This window comes from Pelophylax lessonae, assembly GCF_965119305.1.
Source record: "Pelophylax lessonae genome assembly, chromosome: 11".
NCBI lineage: Eukaryota > Metazoa > Chordata > Amphibia > Anura > Ranidae > Pelophylax > Pelophylax lessonae.
Genome location: NC_138778.1, coordinates 192,371,916 through 192,393,744, shown reverse-complemented (window position 1 = coordinate 192,393,744; position 21,829 = coordinate 192,371,916). Strand labels below are relative to the sequence as shown.

Sequence of the window (21,829 nt, the reverse complement as noted above, 5' to 3'; positions counted from 1 at the left end):
CGGCCCCACTCACCGGGACTCATATCTCTTCTGTATGCCTCCATTATTGCCTGCAATACACCCCCTTTCACGGTCTATCACTCTAACTGGGAACTAGAATTGGGGGGCGGGTTGGACAGGGAAGACTGGCGGCACATGACGGCGGCTCTCTCTAAGTGTTCCCGAAATGTCTTGATTCTGGAAAATGCTTATAAGGTATTTTATAGGTGGTACTATACTCCGGCTAGACTGGCTAAATTTATACCCGCATATTCCCCCCTGTGCTTCCTGGGATGCGCTCAGGAGGGGACCATGGCGCATATTTGGTGGACGTGCCCCAAGGTGCGCAGACTGTGGATTAGGATCTATGCCTTGCTCTGTAATATTTTTCAAATCACCCTGAAGAGGGACCCGTATGAGGCACTCTTGTGTAAACCTATACCTGAATTGACCCGTACACAACGTCAGTTGGCTCAGCATTTGTTTACAGCTACGAAATTGACCATTGCGCGATCTTGGAAGACCCCGTTGCTTAGTTTTGAGGCGGTCAAGAACCGTATGAATGATATTCTCATTAATGATTCTGATTCTGATTCTCACGCTAAGTTTCTTAAGGTGTGGGACCCCTGGATCTCGAATGTTGCCCCTTCCAGATTCCAGACCACCCTTCTCTCTCTTTAATGCCTCCTGGACGCTCGCCCCGCAGGACTCGCTCCCCCCCTTTCCTTCTCCCTCTTCCTTCTCCCCACCCTTTCTTTAGTCTTCTTCTATTGTCGTTTCTTTCTTTGTTTGTCCTACTTTCTTACTCCTTCTTTCTCTTTTCTTTTGTCTTTTGGTGTTGTTTCCCTTCCTGGCTCGGTACTTTCAGGCCCAGCCCCTGTTTGCTCATTGGAACGTAATAGAACTTCCTCTCTTGATAGTCTTACTGCATTATAAACCACTAGGGGGGACTTTAGGTCCCTATTTATGCATTTTTGCCTGTTGATACCCATTATTGGGTCCGTGATGTTTTCAGGTTGGCTTACGCCCTATGTCTGTATCATGTTTTGTTGCTACCTGTTTCCCTGCGTTCCATTTTCTTTTATCAAATTGTACACATATACTATGTTTTGGTGTATGTTTATGCCTCTTCTTAAAATAAAAACATTTGTACAAGAAAAAATGTTTTTTAAAAAATGTAAAAAAAAAAATAGGATACACCCAATCCCTACTCTATCTATACTTTAATCTAGAAAACACAGTACCTTGTAGCAACCTTTACTGGCATCAGATCGGTGAACGATGGTTGGTTGCTATCAGCTAATGCAGTTTGCAGAGTTAGAGGTCTATTTACATACGTTTTCACCCAATATTCACACAAATTTCACCCAAGATTCACACATTTTAAATCAGTTGCACATAATTATATTTTTATAGCATTGTTGCTAAAAATTATTTATTTTTTTTATACACCTTTGTAAAGGGAATTTATGGATTTACATTTTAGCTATATATGAGGCACATCATTTCTGCGATTTTATTAATGTGCATAATGCTAGCCATACATGCATAGAAATTAAACAGATTCCTCGATCTATGCTAAAGAGGTTGGACGAAGGAATCTCCCTCATTGTATTCAGCTAGTGGAACCAGCAGCTAATTAATGCCCGGACAGTGACTGCAATCGATTGGATGCAGTCACTGTTTGTCTATCAATTTTCCGAGCTGGGTGGTGCACCTACAGTTCAAGTTTCAACTAATTTAGCAGGAACAGACCAAACTACCAGACACGTATGGACAGCTTTAGGGCTTCTGTTTACACTTCTACACAATATGCATGTTTTATCTCACCTAAAACCACTGCACTAAAGCACATCAAGTATTATTTTCAATGGTACAGTTTGCTCATTTAAAAAAAAAAAAAAAAAAGTCTTGCCACAGTTTTCCTGCAAAGAACTTCACAGTATGTTCATTCTCCCTGAAAATACAGACACAGCTTAAAGTGGAATTTCAGCTTCACCCTATTTAGGCCTCATGTATACTGCTGATGATAAACGGACGTTTAGGAGCAGTTGGGCGTTTTTTTCAGCAGTCCCTGAATTCTCCTCTGTTACAGTCAGGTCCATAAATATATTGGGACATCGACACAATTCTAATCTTTTTGGCTCTATAATGGATTTGAAATGAAACAAACAAGAAGTGATTTAACTGCAGACTTTCCGCTTTCATTTGAGGGTTTTTACATCCAAATCAGGTGAAAGGTTTCGAAATTACAACAGTTTGTATATGTGCCTCCCACTTTTTAAGGGACCAAAAGTAATGGGACAATTGGCTGCTCAGCTGTTCCATGGCCAGGTGTGTGTTATTCCCTCATTATCCCATTTATAAGAAGCAGATAAAAGGTCCAGAGTTCATTTCAAGTGTGCTATTTGCATTTGGAATCTGTTGCTGTCAACTCTCAATATAAGATCCAAAGAGCTGTCACTATCAGTGAAGCAAGCCATCATTAGGCTGAAAAAAAAAAAAACAAACCCATCAGAAAGATAGCAAAAACATTGGGTGTGGCCAAATCAACTGTTTGGAACATTCTTAAAAAGAAAGAACGCACCGGTGAACTCAGCAACACCAAAAGACCAAAACAACTGTGGTGGATGACCGAAGAATTCTTTCCCTGGTGAAGAAAACACCCTTCACAACAGTTGGCCAGATCAAGAACACTCTCCAGGAGGTAGGTGTATGTGTGCCAAAGTCAACAATCAAGAGAAGGCTTCACCAGAGTGAATACAGAGGGTTCACCACAAGATGTAAACCATTGGTGAGCCTCAAAAACAGGAAGGCCAGATTAGAGTTTGCCAAACAACATCTAAAAAAGCCTTCACAGTTCTGGAACAACATCCTTTGGACAGATGAGACCAAGATCAACTTGTACCAGAGTAATGGTAAGAGAAGAGTATGGAGAAGGAAAGGAACTCCTCATGATCCAAAGCATACCACCTCATCAGTGAAGCATGGTGGTGGTAGTGTCATGGAGTGGGCATGTATGGCTACCAATGGAACTGGTTCTCTTGTATTTATTGATGATGTGACTGCTGACAAAAGCAGCAGGATAAATTCTGAAGTGTTTCAGGCAATATTATCTGTTCATATTCAGCCAAATGCTTCAGAACTCATTGGACGGCGCTTCACAGTGTAGATGGACAATAACCCGAAGCATACTGCGAAAGCAACCAAAGAGTTTTTGTAAGGGAAAGAAGTGGAATGTTATGCAATGGCCAAGTCAATCACCTGACCTGAATCCGATTGAGCATACATCTCACTTGCGGAAGACAAAACCGAAGGGAAAATGCCCCAAGAACACGCAGGAACTGAAGACAGTTGCAGTAGAGGCCTGGCAGAGCATCACCAGGGATGAAACCCAGCATCTGGTGAGTCTATGCATTCCAGACTTCAGGCTGTAATTGACTGCAAAGGATTTGCAACCAAGTATTAAAAAGGTGAAAGTTTGATTTATGATTGTTAATCTATCCCATTACTTTTGGTCCCTTAAAAAGTGGGAGATACATATACAAACTGTTGTAATTCCTACACCGTTCACCTGATTTGGATGTAAATACCCTCAAATTAAAGCTCAAAGTCTGCAGTTAAATCTTGTTTGTTTCATTTCAAATCCATTGTGGTGGTGTATAGAGCCATAAAGATTAGAATTGTGTAGATGTCCCAATATTTATGGACCTGACTGTATCTTTATCTGTCCATGTACACTGAGACGTTTATAGTCACTTAGAGGTAGTTAAGTTTAGTGGCATTTTTTTAAAGCAAAAAATTGCGTTTAGACGGAAGTTTATTGGCATTTGAGACACCAAATACTATTACAGCATGCAAACACATCTAAACGCAGAAACTTGTGTTAATAAGCATTTTGTTTATAGATGTTTTCAATGGGGATACATTTCTGACCATTTTAGAATGTAAAAATGCTTCTAAAGGCAAACATTGCTAAACACGCATAAACACGGCATGTGAACGCAGCAAGATAGACGTTTTTAACTGTCAATTACTAACTGTCAAGTTCCAGCATTCAGGAGAGCTTTTCAAACGTCCCGTGTACATGAAGCCTTATGCCCCATACACACGTGCAGATTATCTGCAGACTTTTGTCTACAGACTTACCAAAACCATGTAATATGAGGTCAAACCTAAACACTTTCAATTTGTATGCAATCCGGCAGGCCCTTGCACTACATAGAAAAGGTAAGTCTGCAGACAAAAGTCTGCAGATAATCTGCATGTGTGTATGGGGCATAACTCTAAAAAAAGTCCCTTTCCCCTTCTAACACCTATGCTAAATGACCTGTGTAAGCAAGATGTACATACTTACTTATTTTGGGGCAGCTCCGGTCCAATCACGTAATCCCACTCCCCTGTGTCAGCCAGGACTGCTGCAGGGAATAGGAGGAAATGACGACACTGGATGGACCATTGAAGCCTATGGGTGGTGTCACATCTACAGGCATAACCAGCCATTATCAGAGCGATCTGTCTTCTCCCATGCAGCTGCCACTGGCTGACACACGGGATCGTTAGCTCAGGCCAGAGCAGGCTAAAAACAGGAAGGCATATGCATCTTTCTTACACAGGGTAATCAGCATAGGTGTTAGGAGGGGACAGTTTTAAAGCAAGTTTAAAGCTTGAATTCCACTTTACAATACAAACACAAAATAAAAAAAATCGTAATGCATCACACTCATAAAATGTGTTAAAGCTGTACTCGGGGGGGGGGGGGGGTACTCCCTTGCAATTGGGAATGCCCTGGCACTGCAAAGGTTATTTGCCAGTTTAGGTCCAGGGTAACAGGAAAAGGCCTTTCACTTACCCAATTCTCCGCTCCTGCAGGCTCCCTCCACACTGCTAGACTGGTGCCCGCAGCTTCTTCTCCTCACAATTTCAGTGGTCTCAGGTTCTCTGATGTCATACAAGTACAATGCAGGGCCCATTGCTCTGCACTGGACGTGAGGACACAGATGGACAGTCCACAAGCAAGAGCGTAGGAGGGAAGAGGAGGCACGCATTTAACCCTTGCAGTGCAGGGGCAGCTTCACTGCAAGGGGTATTTTTCCTTTACCAAGAGTTAGGCTTTAATAATGTATGCATTTTAAGCACAGAGGTATAACTAAGCCAACATTTTTTGCAGTTCTATATGTATATGGGGACAGCAATGTTTTCTCTATACATATAAACATGTACACACTTAGCATTCTACTCAGTCATGTTGCACAGTGATTTTGCAATTTTCACCTTCCCCCCCATAGCTACTCATAAGCATCAAATGGCTGTTTTCCAGTCTCTGACCAATAACAATTAGATTGAAAAATACCGCACATCTATGCATAAACTGCACCCGCCCCTTGGCTGACCTATCTTGGCAAACAAATCAATGGTTTAGAAAAGATAAGGGGGGCTGCTGAAACATAACCATGCACACTGTGGAAACAACTGTCGTGTTTGTGAAAGATTTTACACTGAATCAGTGGTGGGGTGTTTCAAATGCCGTAACAATGAACTGTGGATCCAATCATAGGGACAGAAAAGAAAACTCTCTAGGTGGATATTCTAATAACACATCTTATCTCAGAACATCATTCAGCAAGAGTGCTGATGGCACTGCCTGACATCCAAATACCTTACATGTCTGCAAGTGAAATGCCACCACGATAATATGAAAATACGTGGAAGCAAAAAATGTGACAACCTTATCTGAAAGTCCCTTTTGCAATAAATGTAACTAAACTCAGACTGTGTACCCAGATTTCTGTAGCTGATTAAAGTTCACTCTCCCTTTTCCCAAAGATTTGCATTTAGCTGTGCATGTAATGAAAGAGGAAGTTGCTAGGGTGGAGAGAAAAGTAGGTTTTAGAGGCTTAGCGATGGCGTCAAGCTTGCTGACAGTCCTGCTGAATTGCAAGCATTAGGAAAGCAGTGCCCCTCTAGCATCCATTATCCCAAGAGATCCAAGATGGCTACAGGTTAGAATGGGAATTTTACTTCTACCTCCGTAGTAGAGTGAGTTACTGGATGTCAAAACCTGCAGTGGTTGCTCACACTGCTATCAAATGTCAATTAAAGGATAAGTTACCAGCTTAAAGAAACAGTAATTATGCAATTAGCTGGCTTAATATCTAGTTATAACTTGCATGCAGCCTGTGATCAGGCACAAAACAATTCTATGTTCCAGAAGCTAACACTCAACAACTTTATTCGCACATATCCAATGCACTCTGTATGACCTTTATGTGCCCCAGAAGCCCAGGAAGCCAAATACAGTGACCTGATTTATCTAGATAACATGGGCATTTAAACAACAGTTCTAGATCTTGAATAGAAGGTCTTCTGCTTTTTTTTTCCACTGAGATGGGATAACCAGACAATCATTGATGGGACCATGGCCACACGGATACAAAAGTCTGTCCAGTGAATTACAGCATTATGTTCTTATCACATTTAATCAAACAAAAAACAAGGGCATTTTTGCTAGTTTAAGGATAGTGGTTGGTCTGTGCTAGTTGTTCCTTTATATAAGAAACAGCAATCAAGGCTTATTTCAAAAGTGATATACCCAATATCATCTACACCTGTATGGTGTTGTCAGCATGGACTAGCAAACTTGCAACAAAAAAAGTATTCTCTGTATAAGGACAGGGAGGAAAGTGGCTATTTTGGTGACAAAGAATGGCAATTGGGATACAAAATAAAATACTATGTTACTTTTTTTTCTCAATGGATACATTTATCAATAACAGGTTTCCCCCAGGTAGAGACATACCAGAACCACATCTACTGTGCATCCTAAACATGCTGACATAAATACGAAAAACATAACGCAATACAACATGAATAAACAAAAAGAACCGTCTGGACGCCAGGTGATCGTAACACACAGGAAAATTACCACGGCAAGTTGCCGTATCCAAATTACCAAAATTGTATATATATGGTAGTATTCCTTTGTGTGAGCCCCTGGGAGCTCCAGCTATGGGATAGGACAGGGATGGTTGTAGGTATCTTCCTATACACCTGTGGGCGTCAGCAGCATTTGTGAAAATGCATTAAATCTATACAGTACGGGGCTATACCAATTTAATACTCACCAGCAGAGATCCACACGGACATTTATTTGTCACAGCACCATTGTGGTGTAAAGGAGCAGATGAACCTTTCTCTTTTGAGTCCCCACTCCAGAGGGTTTGTTCATGATGGACTGCCGATCCACATACGGTAGTAATTGGATTATAAAGCATCCATGGAATTCCTAAATACACTGATGTTACTTTATGTATAGACATAGAATCATCCACTGGACTTTGCAGTCACTATAGGGTCATTTACCTTCACCTTTAAATAACAGCACCATCTGGTTCGATAGTACTCCTACAGACACCCCTGTCCTATCCCATAGCTGGAGCTCCCAGGGGCTCACACAGGAATACTACTATATATATATATATATATATATATATATATATATATACAATTTTGGTAGTTTGGATACGGCGACTTGCCATGGTAATTTTCCTGTGTGTTATGATCACCTGGCATCCGGATGGTTCTGTTTGTTTATTCACGTTGTATCATGTTATGTTTTTCGTCTTTACGTCCGCATGTTTAACATGCTGACATAGTAGATGTGGTTCTGGTAGCTCCCAAACCGGGGGAACTTGTTATTAAAAAAGGTATCCATCAAGATAAATAAAGTAACATAGTATTTTATTTTGTATCCCAATTACCATTCTTTGTCACCAAAATAGCCTTTTTTCTCCCTGTCCTTATATGGGGAATATTTTTTTGTGGTAGCTGTTCCTTTATGCCTTTGTGGTCAATCGTGCATCCAGATCCCCCAATTTAAAAGCAAGAGTTAACCATGAGTATGAAATCATTCATTTGACGATGACTATTTCAGGCTTAATGGCTTCAACCTGACTGGTTATCCTGTCTTGCTGCTTCTGATGCCGGCTAAATATGTGACCTAATTGGTCCATATTGTGAACCTATGGACTTTCAAGTCTTTACAGAGGACAATGGGGAACTCTTTACATCATACAAAAAGGCTTCTTCACATTTATGGTCCGTACACACTATAAGAAAATCAGGCAAAAATTTTCATCCGCTGAACGATCGTACGATTTTTTGATAGTGTGTACACAACTTTTGACAGCCGATTCCGACATTCTGAGCTAAAATTTCTGAAGGGACAAACACCAAAATTGTTCTTGTCTGGGAACAGAATGGATAATTTTCATTTAATGTGTACCATTTTTGCACGAGAAATAGCAGATACGAAAGACTGCACATGATCAGAAGCAAAAAAAAAAAAAAGCCTTTGTCGTACGAGAATTTTCGTACATGAATTCTATCCTCGGTTCCAACTTGGTGTGAAACATCGAGGAAAACCGGCCAATCATTAACCCGTGTGACGGGGCTCAAGAGCTGTGAAAATGTGGAATAGACACCCTCTAGAACTAAAGGCCGTGCACACAGGCAGAATACCGGCCGAGATTGGGCGGTTAAATAAAAACCAGTCAACATTTGGCCCGTGTGTAAGACACTCAGTCCGAGCATGCTGGAAAAGCAACAGCCAACCAGCTCCGGGGGGCTGTCCCCCTGTCAGAACACAACAGCTCAGGGGGGGAGATCTGACCAGAGCTGACAGTTTTTTTTTTCGTTCAACCCAGTGAAAAAACTAATAGTTTGTACCAGGCTTGATTCTGGCCAGCTCAGTAGATTGTTTTAAAACAGAGCTTGATGCATTCCTATAACTGGAGACTAACATTTATAGGGGTAGTTGATCCAAGGAAGATCAAGAAGTCATTTTCTCTCCCCTGATGGAACAAATTGGATCGTGCCTTTTTTGGCCTTCCTCTGGATCAACTGTGTATTGTGTATATGGAGGTTTTCTATTGGTTGAACTAGGTGTCCTTTTTCAACCTGTGTAACCATGTAAATGCTGGCTAAAACGTCTGCAATAGTTAAATAGCTCTACAATGTAAGCCTATATCTGGATGCACAGCTGACCAATAGGGCACAAAACAAAAATGACACGGCTCCTCCCACTGTCCTTAAATGAGGGATAGACCCCTTATTAATTGGAGTTGGGGTGGCACTAATGAAATGTAAATACCTTCTGCTTTAAAAGGGCACTGCTTTACATGACCTTTTTGCTGAAAGTAAAATCCTCATTTAAAGGTCATGCCCATACAAAATAATATTACACTTCTGGGTGGGCATGGATGACGTGCATCACCCACCAAGCTCTTATATTTCATGGATACTACTATGGTGTTAACTTACCAAGAAGTAGAAGTCGATGTATCTGCTTATAGACTCTCTTTTCTGCTTTTAGGGTCTTGTCAATATTTTTGCTCCTTCTCATATCCTCTTTCATTTTAGCTCTCCTCTCTGCCCGCAGCCTTGCGAGCTCTGACTCTGGTGGACATTCGTCGATGCCTCCAGAGTTCCTGTTATGACCAGTGCAGGGGAGAGCATGGGCTCCTAGCAGCCTGGGCCTGAGGCTGGAACACATCCCCATAGTGATGCAGGCAATGGACACAGGAAAAAAAGTTTTACCATCTAGCCAACATAATCCTGAAAGGACAGAGTGCAGCCCACGGGAGGATGCATGCAGTTCTTCTACTTCTACTGTCAACTGCTGACTCTCGCTGTGACTGTATTCCAGTGTTTTCTTCTCAGCTTAGCCTCCCGGACACACTGTCCCTTCTCCCTCCCTCCCTCACGCTCGCTCTCTCTCTCTCTCTCGCTCTCTCTCTCTCACTGTTAATTTGTTTGAGAAGCAAAGGAGAAACATACACTTTTCTGTCACGTGACGGCACCCTTGCTTACCGTAATGTTTAGAAACTCAGCACTCCAGGTGCCAGCAGAGCTGTGCTGAATGAAAGGTGTCCTGTAACTTTCTACTCTTACAGTGAAAAGTAGGCTGACTTTATGCTGCAAGATAAGGCGACGCTGATATATCACTGATGGATCAACACTGATGGAAAATCTAGCCATAGCAAGGATTACTTTTCACAGATAGCTGTCAGTTTTTTATTTTTTTTCAATCAATAGTTTTTATTGAATTTCAAATACAGGTGAAAAACAGAAAATCACATTAACAGAATGTGAAATAAGTAAATAACCACAACAAGGTAGAACATTTTGCAAAAGTGGATGATACAGTGTTCAAACAATAGTATAAGCTTCGTACAGGTGCATAGGCATTATGCATGTAAAGGTCAACATAGTTTATTCTGATGCGTGTAGGGGAAGAGAGGCGTCGAACTACCCCGACTCAGAACCCCTAAGGGAACAATGTCACCAAGCCACAGGTCGTCCATACCCCTCATCGTCCCCCAGACCAGAACAAGTAGAACTAAGCTAAATAAAGGGTTACATTATGAGCTTCTAGTATCAGGTGTTAAATAGGGCCATTCCGACCAAGCTTTTTGAAACTTAAGATGGGTTAAAGCGTTGAAGGATAAGGCTTTTTCTAGTTTATAGTTCTCATTAACCAGGGTGATTGACTCAGAAAGATTTGGGGAGTCGGTGGTTTTCCACTTACGTAGTATTAAAGTTCTGGCCACCGACAGGAGATGTACAATCATTTGTCTATATGTTAGTGGGTATAGTTCGATGTTTAGATTCAATAATGCTAACTCTGGATTGGGAGGTGTTAAGATTCCAGTGATGGATGACATACATTGGAAAATTGCTTTCCAAAAGCTTGTGAGGGAGGGGCATTCCCAGAGGACGTGTTGTAGGGTACCTACTCTACCACATTCTCTCCAGCATAGTGGTGAAAGGGAGGGATTCATTTTGGATAACCTATAGGGAGTGAAATACCATCTATTTACGATCTTTGTCATCATTTCCCAATGGTTTGTGCAATGTGACAGTTTGTGGGTCGAATTGATCGCTATTTGCCATTGCTTTAGGGTGAAAGAGTGATTAAGCGTTTTTTTTCCCATTTTTGCATATTTGGCGATTTAGTTTTGAGGGAATCAGATGTAAGACAGGAGTAAAAGAGAGATATACCTTTAGTTAGGGGTGGTATTGTGGAGATGAAATTCCATGTTTGGGAATTAGTTAGTAGATCTGATAGAGGGTGTTTGGTTAGAGTGAAGATTATCTTGGAAATGGTGAGTGACAGGTCATGAGGGAGGGAGAATTCCTGGATAATTTCTTCTTTGTCTTTAAGCTTACCATTACTGTAGAGTTGTTTTATGAGTGATAGACCATAATCCTCTAACTTAGTGACATTAAGCTTTTTAAATTTAGATTCTACTATCTTGATAGGAATATCATAGGCGTGGAAAAGGCTTACTGTGGGAGTTAGTTTAGAAATAGCTCTCCAAGCTTGCAGAGAAGCTTTGACTGTGATGGGAATGTTGGGCCAGTTCCAAGGTATCCATAAATCACACTGAAGCATGAGTATCAGGTTTTCAGTCTGTACTAAGTCTTTCTCAATTAATGCCCATAGTGGGGTTTCACTGCTGGTGCACCAATGTTTTATTTGGTCTAGCCTTGAGGCCCACCAATAGGCTTGTAAGTTTGGTAGTCCAGCTCCTCCCATAGATTTGTGTGCAGTAAGTATATTGAAGGCTATGCAGGCTTTTTTCCCTGACCAAATACATTTTCTGATAATGCTTGTAAGGGCATTCAACTGCATTTTGGGCATGGGGACGGGCAGTGCTCTAAATAAGTATAAAATTTGAGGAAGGATGGTCATTTTTTATTACCGCCATTCTCGCTCCCCATGTTAGGTCAATTTTTGAGAAGTTATTAAGGTCTTCACAGATTTTTTGCTTTAAGGGTTTTAAATTTGAGTGGATAAGGTCAGAGGTTCGAGGTGTGATGGTAATTCCTAAGTAAGATATTTTCTCATCTGTCCATGAGAAAGGGCAGGTTTCTAGCAAACGTTTTTTTGTGTCAGGACTAACATTTAGATTAAGGACCAGTGATTTGGAATTATTTAAGAGATCTTACTAAAACAGGTAAGGATAGTGTGGGCTGCGGGTAGGGATGATTCTGGAGATGTCAACATCAAGATAATGTCATCTGAGAACAAAGTAATCTTGTGTTCTGTGTCACCAATGGTGAAGCCTCGTATGTTGGGAGAATTTCTTATTGTTTCAGCTAGGGGCTCAATGGATAAGTTGAAAATTGTTGGGGAAAGGGGGCATCCTTGTCTTGTGCTGTTTGAAATTTTAAAGGATTTGGAAAGCGTTCCAGACGTGAAGACTTTGGCTGTAGGTTGGGAGTAGAGTGCCATAATTGCTGAATAGATGTTACCCTCCAGGTCAAATTTACGTAGGGCGGACGTCATATACATCCAATTGATCCTGTCCGACGTTTTCCCGCTATATCAAGGACATTTACAATTCTCCTAGTTGTGTCTGACGTTTGACGCCCGGGGATGAATCTCAACTGATCTTTCCGGACCAGAAAGGGTAGTACCTTCTGTAGACGTTTTGCCAGAAGTTTAGCAAATATTTTGAGGTCTGAGTTTAACAGTGAGTTCGGTCTATAGTTTTCGGGTTTCGAGGGATCTTTCCCCTGTTTAGGGATTGTGGTCACATATGCTCCTAGCATTTCTTTTGGGAATGATGATGTGTCAACTGCTTTTTGGAATACATCAAGTAGAAATGGCGTGAGGGTGTGTTGAAATAGTTTGTAGTACTCACTTGGGAAGCCATCTGGGCCTGGTGATTTGCCTTGAGGTAGGGATAATATTGTTTTTCTAATTTCGTCAATAGTTTTGGGTGCGTTAAGCATTTTGAGTTGGGCTTCAGAGAGACAAGGCAGATTAAGGTTCTCTAGAAAGGCTGAAACATCTGTAATTACGGGTTTGTGGATTGTGGGATCTGATTCCAAATTATAAAGTGAGTAGTAATAATCAGCAAATTCATCTGCTATTTCCTGGGGATGGGTTAATTTGTGATTTGTCTTAGACTGAGTGAGGTGTGATATCCTAGATTTGGTTTGTCGGGATTTAAGCCTATTTGCTAATGTTTTACTTATTTTGTTGGACTGCGCGTAACATGTTAATTTAAGTCTTCTCAATTGGATATCGCTCTTTTCCAATAGGATAGAACAAAGTTCTATTCTCAGGTTAGCCAAGGTTTTTGTTGTTTTGGGGTTTGGGAGAATTTTGTTTTTGGATTCAAGATCATGAATTTGAGATAGGATGTGTGAGAGTTTTTGATTATATTTCTTTTTAAGTTTAGAGCTCTGCTGTATGCAGACTCCCCTCATGTAGGCCTTGTGTGCTTGCCAGAGGCTCCAAGGATCTGATACCGAATTTGCGTTTAGTTGGAAAAATTCAGTAAGATGTTGGGAGATATGTTTTTTACCCATATCGGACTGCAGGTTTCTAATGTTGCAACGCCATACAGAATTAGCTCCCCTGGGGATTCCCTCATCCACGGTCACCTCCACCACAGCATGATCAGACCATGTGATTTCTTTGATGGCCGAGGATGAGATCATCCCCAGAAGCTGCCAATCAGACAAAAACATATCCAACCTTGAGTATGTACGATGTCTGGAGGAGTAGAAAGTGTAATCTCTCTCAGATGCATGGAGACACCTCCAAACATCTTACAAGCTTTCCTTGTGTCACAAACCCTGTAGAGAAGTTCTTCTGTTGCTTGAAGAGGAGGAAGTGTCCATCTCTGGATTGGATGTCAGGTTGAAGTCCCCACAAATCATAAGATTGCCATACTTGACTTTGGAGATGACTTTCAGTGTCCTTCTGAGGAATCGCAGTTGATGCGTGTTAGGGCCATATATTGATGCTAGGGTCATAGGTAGAACGATCCAGTGATGATAATATAGCGGCCATCTGGGTCAGTCACTATATCCTTGTGTTGCCAGTTAATTGTGTCTTTAATTGCTAGGAGGATTCCTTTTTTCTTCGCTGGAGATGTAGCTAAATAAATGTTGGGAAAGTCCTTGTTAGAGCATTTGGGATGATTGGACGTCTGGAAGTGTGTTTCTTGCACCGAAATGATGTCCGCATTTGAAGACTTGGCTTCTTTCCAAAGAGCGTATCTCTTAGCTGGATGATTCAATCCGTTTGCATTTATCGAGATAATTTTAAATGGCATTTATACATGTAGAAAGGATGTGCTGGTCGGGCTCCGGAGTGGAGTTACCAGTTAATGGGAATGTACTGTACTCAGATTCTTGGTCACGAGAGGGATGGTTTGAAGGTGAAGGAGATTCCTTGTTGCTAGAAGAGGAAGTTGAAACAAAATTGAAGAAGAAAAAGAAAAAATACAAAAATAGAACATTATAAAAAAAGGACCATAAACGTGGTCCGAGATCGACAAAAGTGGTCGATATCCAGTGTGGATAAAGGGCCATGAGGAAATTCTTCACTCCATAGACCTAGAACCGGTGTGATGCTGGTTTGAGGTGCTGGGAAATCCTCCCTGCAGCTTATTTTTCTTTTTTTGAGATTTCTTATTAGTAATTACTTTCTATTCCACGTTGGTAGGTAGAGGAGGGGTAGGAGCTCTGTGTTGGGAGTCCTCAGTTGGAGGGATGATGCCCCATCTCTGAAGCAGTGAGATCCCTTCTTCTAAGGTTGATATTGAGGTGGTGGTACCGTTGTGAGTGATTATGAGGGTTGCCGGATGTTTCCACTTGTGTAGAATTTTGTGATTTCTTAGCGCCTTTGTAATCGTCGCCAAATTCCTCATTCTCTGAAGGGTGTGTCTAGACAGGTCGGGCAATATTTGGATCGTTGAAAATTCTGCTGGTAATTCAGAGGATTGGCGGAACGAGGACATGATTTTTTCCTTGGAATGGAAAAAATGTACTCGCAAGAGCACATCCCTCTGAACTTCTGGTGCTAAGAAGGCTGGTTTAGGCAGTCTATGAATTATATTAATTATCCGGTCAGTTTCAGATAGTGTAGGGACCAGCGTGGAAAATAGCCGGTTGGCATATTGTTCCAGTTGCTGAGATTGTACTGATTCCGGAACTCCTCTTAGTTTCAGGTTGTTCCTCCTTGATCTATCTTCTAGATCTGCAACCTTGTCCTTAAGCCATAATATTTCATCATTATGTTGATTGTGGGCTTTAACCATTGTGTTAAAGGACAAAGTTTGTTTGCTAAGAGAGGATTCAACCATATTCACTCTGTCTCCCAAGTCATGAACTTCTCGTCTGTCTTGCTGCATCCATCCCATTATATCTGCTTGAAGTGAGGATCTAAAAGAGTGCAGCATTTCTTTCAGCATGATATCAGAGACAAGGCGTCCCTCCGTGGTGAAAGAAGCGAACTGATCCTGTTGGCGTGGTATAGAGCCTGATGCATAAGGCTGGGGCAGATCCATCCCCTGAATGTACCCCTGACCCTGCTTGGCTGGTGATATTATACGGGGTTTGTTTTTAGCCGGACTCCTTAAAGCGGAGTTCCAGCCATTTACTCACCTGTCCAACGGTCCAGCGATGCGGCCGCCGGAAGCCTCGATCCTCTCCCTCGGCGCCGGCATCACTGCTGTGGGCACCCGGCTGTTACAGTTTGCGGCTTCACAGCCGGGTACCCACTGCGCATGCGCGAGTCGCGCTGCGCGCCGTGATTGGCCGGCAATCTTCTGGGACCTCTGACGTGTCCCAGAAGATTGCAGGGAGGGAGGGGGAGAGGAGAACTTCCGCTCAGGGCGCCGCGGCGCTCCAAGCGGAAGTGGGAGCGGGTACCTGTCAAAACTAGGTACCCGCTCCCCCCCCCAAAAAATGACATGCCAAATGTGGCATGTCGGGGGGTCAGGACTCCCTAAAGCGGAAGTTCCACTTTTGGGTGGAACTCCGCTTTAAGGAGGGGGACTCAGGGGAGGATGAACCTGATGAATATTCACTGTCAGGATTGCCTATTTGGCATAATGATTGTGAATTGTCCCTTTTTTTACTTCCACCTGTTGCTTGCATGTTATCATGTAGGTCTCCACTGCTGCTGTCGCGTTCCTTTTGTTGTGGCATAGCTGTATGAGAACTGTGGATGTGATAAATTTTGGTTAACTTTGGTGACTCTCTACGTCTGCTGGTCATTGCCACTGTTATTTGTAGGGTGGCTGAGGATTTGGGGTGTTTGCTCAATGCTGCAGGGATGGATGGATGGGACCCGGTTCACAGTGGCCACATGGAGCAGTAAAGTTAGGCAGTCATTTACTTCCTAGATCAACCCCACTCTGCTCAGAAGGAGATTAAACAGCCTGGTTGAGCTGAGGTCAAGTTCGTGGCTGTACTAATGTAAATACAGGCAAGATGGATGCTGTGTAACCACGTGGGGAGAAGGTGAAAGTAGCGCTGTCTGAATCTAGTTATTTGGCTAGTAGATTGTGCTTGGGCCGAGTGAGAGGCTTTTGACAGGAGAGAGGCAGATCGGGAGATGTAAGGAGGGCTCCGAGAGTGTTGTGCCTTACCCGGTCCCACCGCTATATTCACTTTCGGCCGTAGGAAAGACCGCGGCTTCGGCCCGTGGCTAGGCCTCAGAAATTTCTTCCCGCCGATCGGCTCTTTTCTCCACAATAATGCCAAAATAGATGTCCCAGTGTGCTGTGGAGAGAGCCTAAGGGTTTTTTAGGTCGCTGTGTGTGCTAGATTTGAGCTAGATTTGAGCTGGATTGCTTCAATCTAAGCCGGAGCTTCTCAACTCAGTGTCCTGCTACCTTGCCTTCTTCATGCACCAGCTGCCGAATCCTATACTTGAATTTCGGCGCTCCGGACACCTCGAGGCTGGCCCCGTGTCCGATCGCGGGCTGTCGGTATCTACTTGAGGCCGCGGCTCCGGCCTGTTAGGTAGGCCGCGAAATCGGCGGGAGGCAAACTGGATGAAAGCGGCCCAATAATTGTCCCAAATGATGCAGTGGAGAGTGGGCAACATGATGATCAGGATGGCTTGCGGATTGGGGCTATAATTCCGCCGATGGAGGCGGATTTAAAAGCTGGGATGTCGGAGCTCCCCGGAGAAACGTCCGTCGCAGCGCTCGTGCAGGACACGCCCCTCGCTGTCAGTTTTTCTTTAAGTTACCATTTTAAAAGGGTCAGTTCACCTCAAATTTATATTTGGACTGTTGGTGAATGCTGATGATGCGATATACCCACTTATATGATTCTGGGGCTTCAGTGGTGAGAAATCCATTACAGAGGATCTTAGCTGTATCCTTGCTCCCCAGAAAATCATATCACAATTCTGTGTTTAAAAAAATACATTAGTTATTAGGCTGAGTTCACATATGCAAATCAAATGCATTTTAGACTGGATCCAATTCTTATAACATGTGAACGTGACTTACACATGTCTGGGGCGGCTGCGGTGCGGTTTTGAAAAGGGTCCTGTGCGTTTTTGTATTCAGTTCAGGTACGAGTTCAGGGAAAAATTCAGCCCTGAATCTCACCTGAAAAGGTGAAGATAAACTCACCAGACTCCAGACTGGACATGTGTGAACCCAGCCTAAATCTTATTTATATAATAAAGTGAAAGTGTATCTCAACTAGCCACGCATACACCGAACTCAATTGGAAAAATATGTATATACATAAATAAATAAATAAATAAGAAGTGAAAATAAGGATTGTTCAACAAGTGCAGAAGTCCACATTCAATCTGCTGTAATCAAGAAACTGCTGTAATCAAAAAGGTGACTGGTGATCAGAAAATAAGAGTCCCGTGCTGAAAATCGGGTCACCACAAAATCCACCACCTGCATGATTCTGCTCCCATGAGCTGGCAACTCACTCCATAATGTTGCCCCCTATTTTCATGGTTAGGGCTCAATGCGCATTTAAAACCACCACTGCACTCAGGGGAATTGTCCTTGGGTTGTCCAGTATCACTAGCTCCTCCTCTCTCATGTGCATAGAAAAGAAAGAGAGCCCCACTAGTGCAATATGGTCTTAAACTGTGTATTCATTAATTTATAAAACCCATCATATGATGTACTCACAAGGCGTTATAAAATCAGCACATATTACAGATATACAGGGGGTCTGGGGTGCTCCCTCAGTCCTCACCACCTCCATGCTGGCGAAATGGACCCTCGGGAACCACCTCGGATCACTCCTCCGGTGTGCCGTGTAGCCACCCCCTGACACCACTTTTCGTCACATCCGACTTTGTCAAAGAGGGGTCTAAAGCTTGCATGCAATAGTTGATGATCAACGAGAAACTCACAGATATTTACAGGGCATTATGCCTACATTTCAAAGAATTTGGTAACCATGGATCACCCACTCCCGCCCAAAGGATTTTGATTGTGGCCTCCTACAAATCTGATGTGTGCTGATACTGATTACAGGAAACCAATAGTGGTCTGGGAACCCCCCCAGCCACCTTTTCCTCTCCTCCCTTTTCCTCCTCTTTTATTCTCTATTCCTTAAAGAAGAAATAAGGCCAAAGCTCTTTAGGCTCTACTCCTGTGGGTCACAGGACTGCACTTCTGTGGCCCGTTTTCAACCGACAGCAGGCTAAAGCCAGTTGTAGCTGATACCACAGGGCCGGTGCAATAATGTTAGGATCAGCCCAGAAGCCTGTCAGGCCACTGGCTAAACATCTCAGCACACAGCTGAGATCCTGAGCCAGCCTCTACTGCCCCCTGCACAGCCCAGCGTTCCAGTGAGTGCTGGAGGGGCAGAGCAGAGGGTAGTGACTGACAGTCATTAAAGACCGAGAACTGAACAATCAGCGGTCTTTGATCGATCAGTTCTCCATGTAGAGGCACTGGGTGACAGCTGCAGCTGGGATTGGTGCTGCAGCCATCTAGATAAGTATGATTGTTTGGTATTTTCCACTCCCACGCTTCTCCTCTGACTTCGGGCTATCTCAAAATCTATTTTCCTTCTCAACTTTTCAGCTTATGATTTATTATAAATTTTCATTCTTATGTTGATGTTAACTATAAAAGGAATGTATCCAATAACAATCCTCATGTTATTTACAAATTTTTGTATACTTGAACAATGTGCACCCCAATGACTGTTATAACATATCAAGGTAATTTATCTGAATACTCACTGAGGCTCAGTTTACACTGGGGCAGCTTCAAAATCGACCGATTCTGATGCTGCCCCGTTCAGCGTGACTTCAGCGTGGCTTTCAAACAACTTCTTTAATAGAAGGTAATGCAAGCCGCTTCGAAGTTGCCCCCAAGTAGTACAGGAATATTTTTCTAACTCAAGTCCCTCTGATCATATTCCGTACATATTTCCATGCATGTTAGTTGTTTTTCTTTTTTTACAAAATATTAGCTTTTAGCACAAAAAGATCTTCGCTGGTAGTTTTTAAGGAAGAGCTACCAGAACACACAGCAATGGGTCCTCTTCACACTGGCACCCAGATAAGTTACTTATTCCCTTGTATGCTTACTTACCTCTCCTTTGCTAGGATCCTCTGTAAATAAAACCAGCTTCCTGAAATAAAAGATACAAACTGGAATCAACAACTTTAGAGTTTTCTATGTGTGTTTTGTCAATGTTTTGATGTATGTCAATGTGTGTTGTTGTCATTTTTTGAGAGAGGACAATTACAGGTATTTAGATTTACCTGTATGGCAGGCACATTTTGTGGGACTAATAAAAAACACATTGGACGCAAACACAATAAACAAAGGAGCAGCAGCTAAAAACAGATATCATCATGCCGTATAAGTGCAATTTTTGGTGCATTTAAAATGTGAAAAGTGTGAACCAGTCATATATGTCCAAATACATAAGCTGCTAAGTACGCAGAAGAGCACAATGCTACTGCCCAAAATGTGGAGTATATCTAGTGTGCAGATTTCAATGAATACTATGGGAGCATTAGAAGGCTAGTCCTGTTTTCCTCCCTAAATGTCCTCAAATTTAGACAGTGTAACATCTGTAACAAGCACCGTGTATTATTCAATGAATTCTACTCTGTGAACTTAATAACCGCCCAGTGCGGTGCATCTCAAAACACACTGGTGTCCTGTGTATACAACAGCTAGACTGACCATACATGGGCAAATATCTCACCAGGAATGATGTTGGGAGGTCAATTAAATCACCACCAGGGGCCCGCGGAGATTATTTCCCCAAGCTTAACCAGTATAAAGATGTGGTTCATGGATAGTGAAGGGATTGCTCCCTGAGAATCATTGCTCGTTGGATGCACAGACTGTATAACACATGAGATGGTCTCTGTCTCTCATGAGCACTTCCCACACTGAAGTGCTTACAGCAGTTAACTTATACATGATCATCCTAGCTTATGCTCTAAAGCACAGGTGTCAAACACAAGGCCCGCGGGCCGAATGCGGCCCCCCAGGCCATTTCATGTGGCCCTCACACCTCTCATGCAGCCCCTTGTCTCTGCCCCCATCTTTTCTCTGTAGTCGGTAGCAGAGAGGACAGAACTCCTTTGCCAGATCCTGCAGCACTCTGTGCAGCTGCAGAAAGGCTCGTCTTTGCCACCCCTCCTCCTCAGCAGTCCGCATCAGAGAGGAGGGCAGAACTCCTCCTACAGATCCTGCACCTCTCTGTGCAGCCGCAACACCACCTTGTCTCTGCCTCCCCTGGTCTCAGCATTCAGTAGACTCTGGAAGCTGACTCTATCCCTCCTCTGGTTCTCCTCCAGACCCTGCACTTCTTCCCAGATCCACCCTCTGGTAAGGGGGTGCATTTTGATGTAAGGGTGAAAGGGGGCGTGGGGTGCTCTGGACATCTAATCTTACAGATATAACCGGCCCTTTGAGGGAAACCATAATGCTGATGCGGCCCGCGATGAAAGTGGAGTTTGACACCCCTGCTCTAAAGCATGGGTGTCCAACCTACGGCCCGCTGGCTACATGGGGCCCAAGATGGCTATGAATGCAGCCCAACACAAAATCGTAAACTTATGGCATTTTAAATGCATTTACACTTAGTAGACACATGTGGCCGAAGAAAAATCTGACAGTGTCTTTTTACTGGACTTTTATAAGTTTTTTTTTCCCAAAGAAAAATATCCCACTCTTCACAATCACGGCTTATACATCAGTTTTCGGCAGCACCTATATTTGTGAGTAACTATTTTCAAGGATGAAGCACACAAAGGGCAAAATTAGAAACAAAATATCTGATGAGCAGCTTGGGAATTCATTGAAAATTGCTACTACATCCATCAAACCAGATATTGATGCATTAGTTTATCAAAAACAATGTCAAATATCACACTAGTTTTATGCAGCCCTCTTTTAGTTCTATAAAAAGATATTACAAAAAAAAAAAAATATGTTTCATGACTCAAATAACAGAATTTTTGTAAAATCTTACCGTAAAATTCCTTTCTCTGAGTCCTCCGACAGTCGCCGCCCCTCATAAGTCATCACTATTGGGTATTGACTTCCCCTCCGCATGAGTAGCTAGGCATAAGACTTAGTTAAAAGAACAAAAGCATTTAGCATAGACACACCCATGGGGGCTGTCCCACTGGTCAATACCCCCCTGCAGTATTCCCTCCCAACTCAGTTTGGTAGAATAGCAGTAGGTGTACCATTAAAAACCCCAAAAGAGGGGCGGGGGCGACGACGGTCGGAGGACTCAGAGAAAGGAATTTTACGGTAAGATTTTACAAAAATTCAGTTTTCTCCTACGTCCTCCGACAGTCGCCGCCCCTCATAAGTCATCAGTATTGGGATGTCCCAAAGCAGTGTAGACATGAGGGGTGGGAGACGCAACCGTAGAAAAGGCAACGCAGTACCCACATCAGGGAAAGGAACCTTACACGCACAGTAAGAGAACGTTCTGGGCAACAGAAAAGGCTCAACAGGAGCAACAGCCCAGGAAAGCAAATAACTCAGGGGATAAACACCCCAAC

At 42.9% G+C, this 21,829-nt stretch overlaps 1 protein-coding gene across 1 annotated transcript in view; it reads right to left on the bottom strand.

Annotated features, from left to right (window-relative positions):
* Positions 1-9,728, bottom strand: part of GNAS (GNAS complex locus) — a 385,873-nt gene extending 376,145 nt beyond the window's left edge. Inside the window, exon 1 of the mRNA XM_082271589.1 lies at positions 9,301-9,728. Coding sequence (XP_082127715.1) covers positions 9,301-9,538 — 238 coding nt within the window. The 5' untranslated portion in view covers positions 9,539-9,728. The remainder of the gene's footprint in view (positions 1-9,300) is intronic.
* Positions 9,729-21,829: the final 12,101 nt, after the last annotated feature.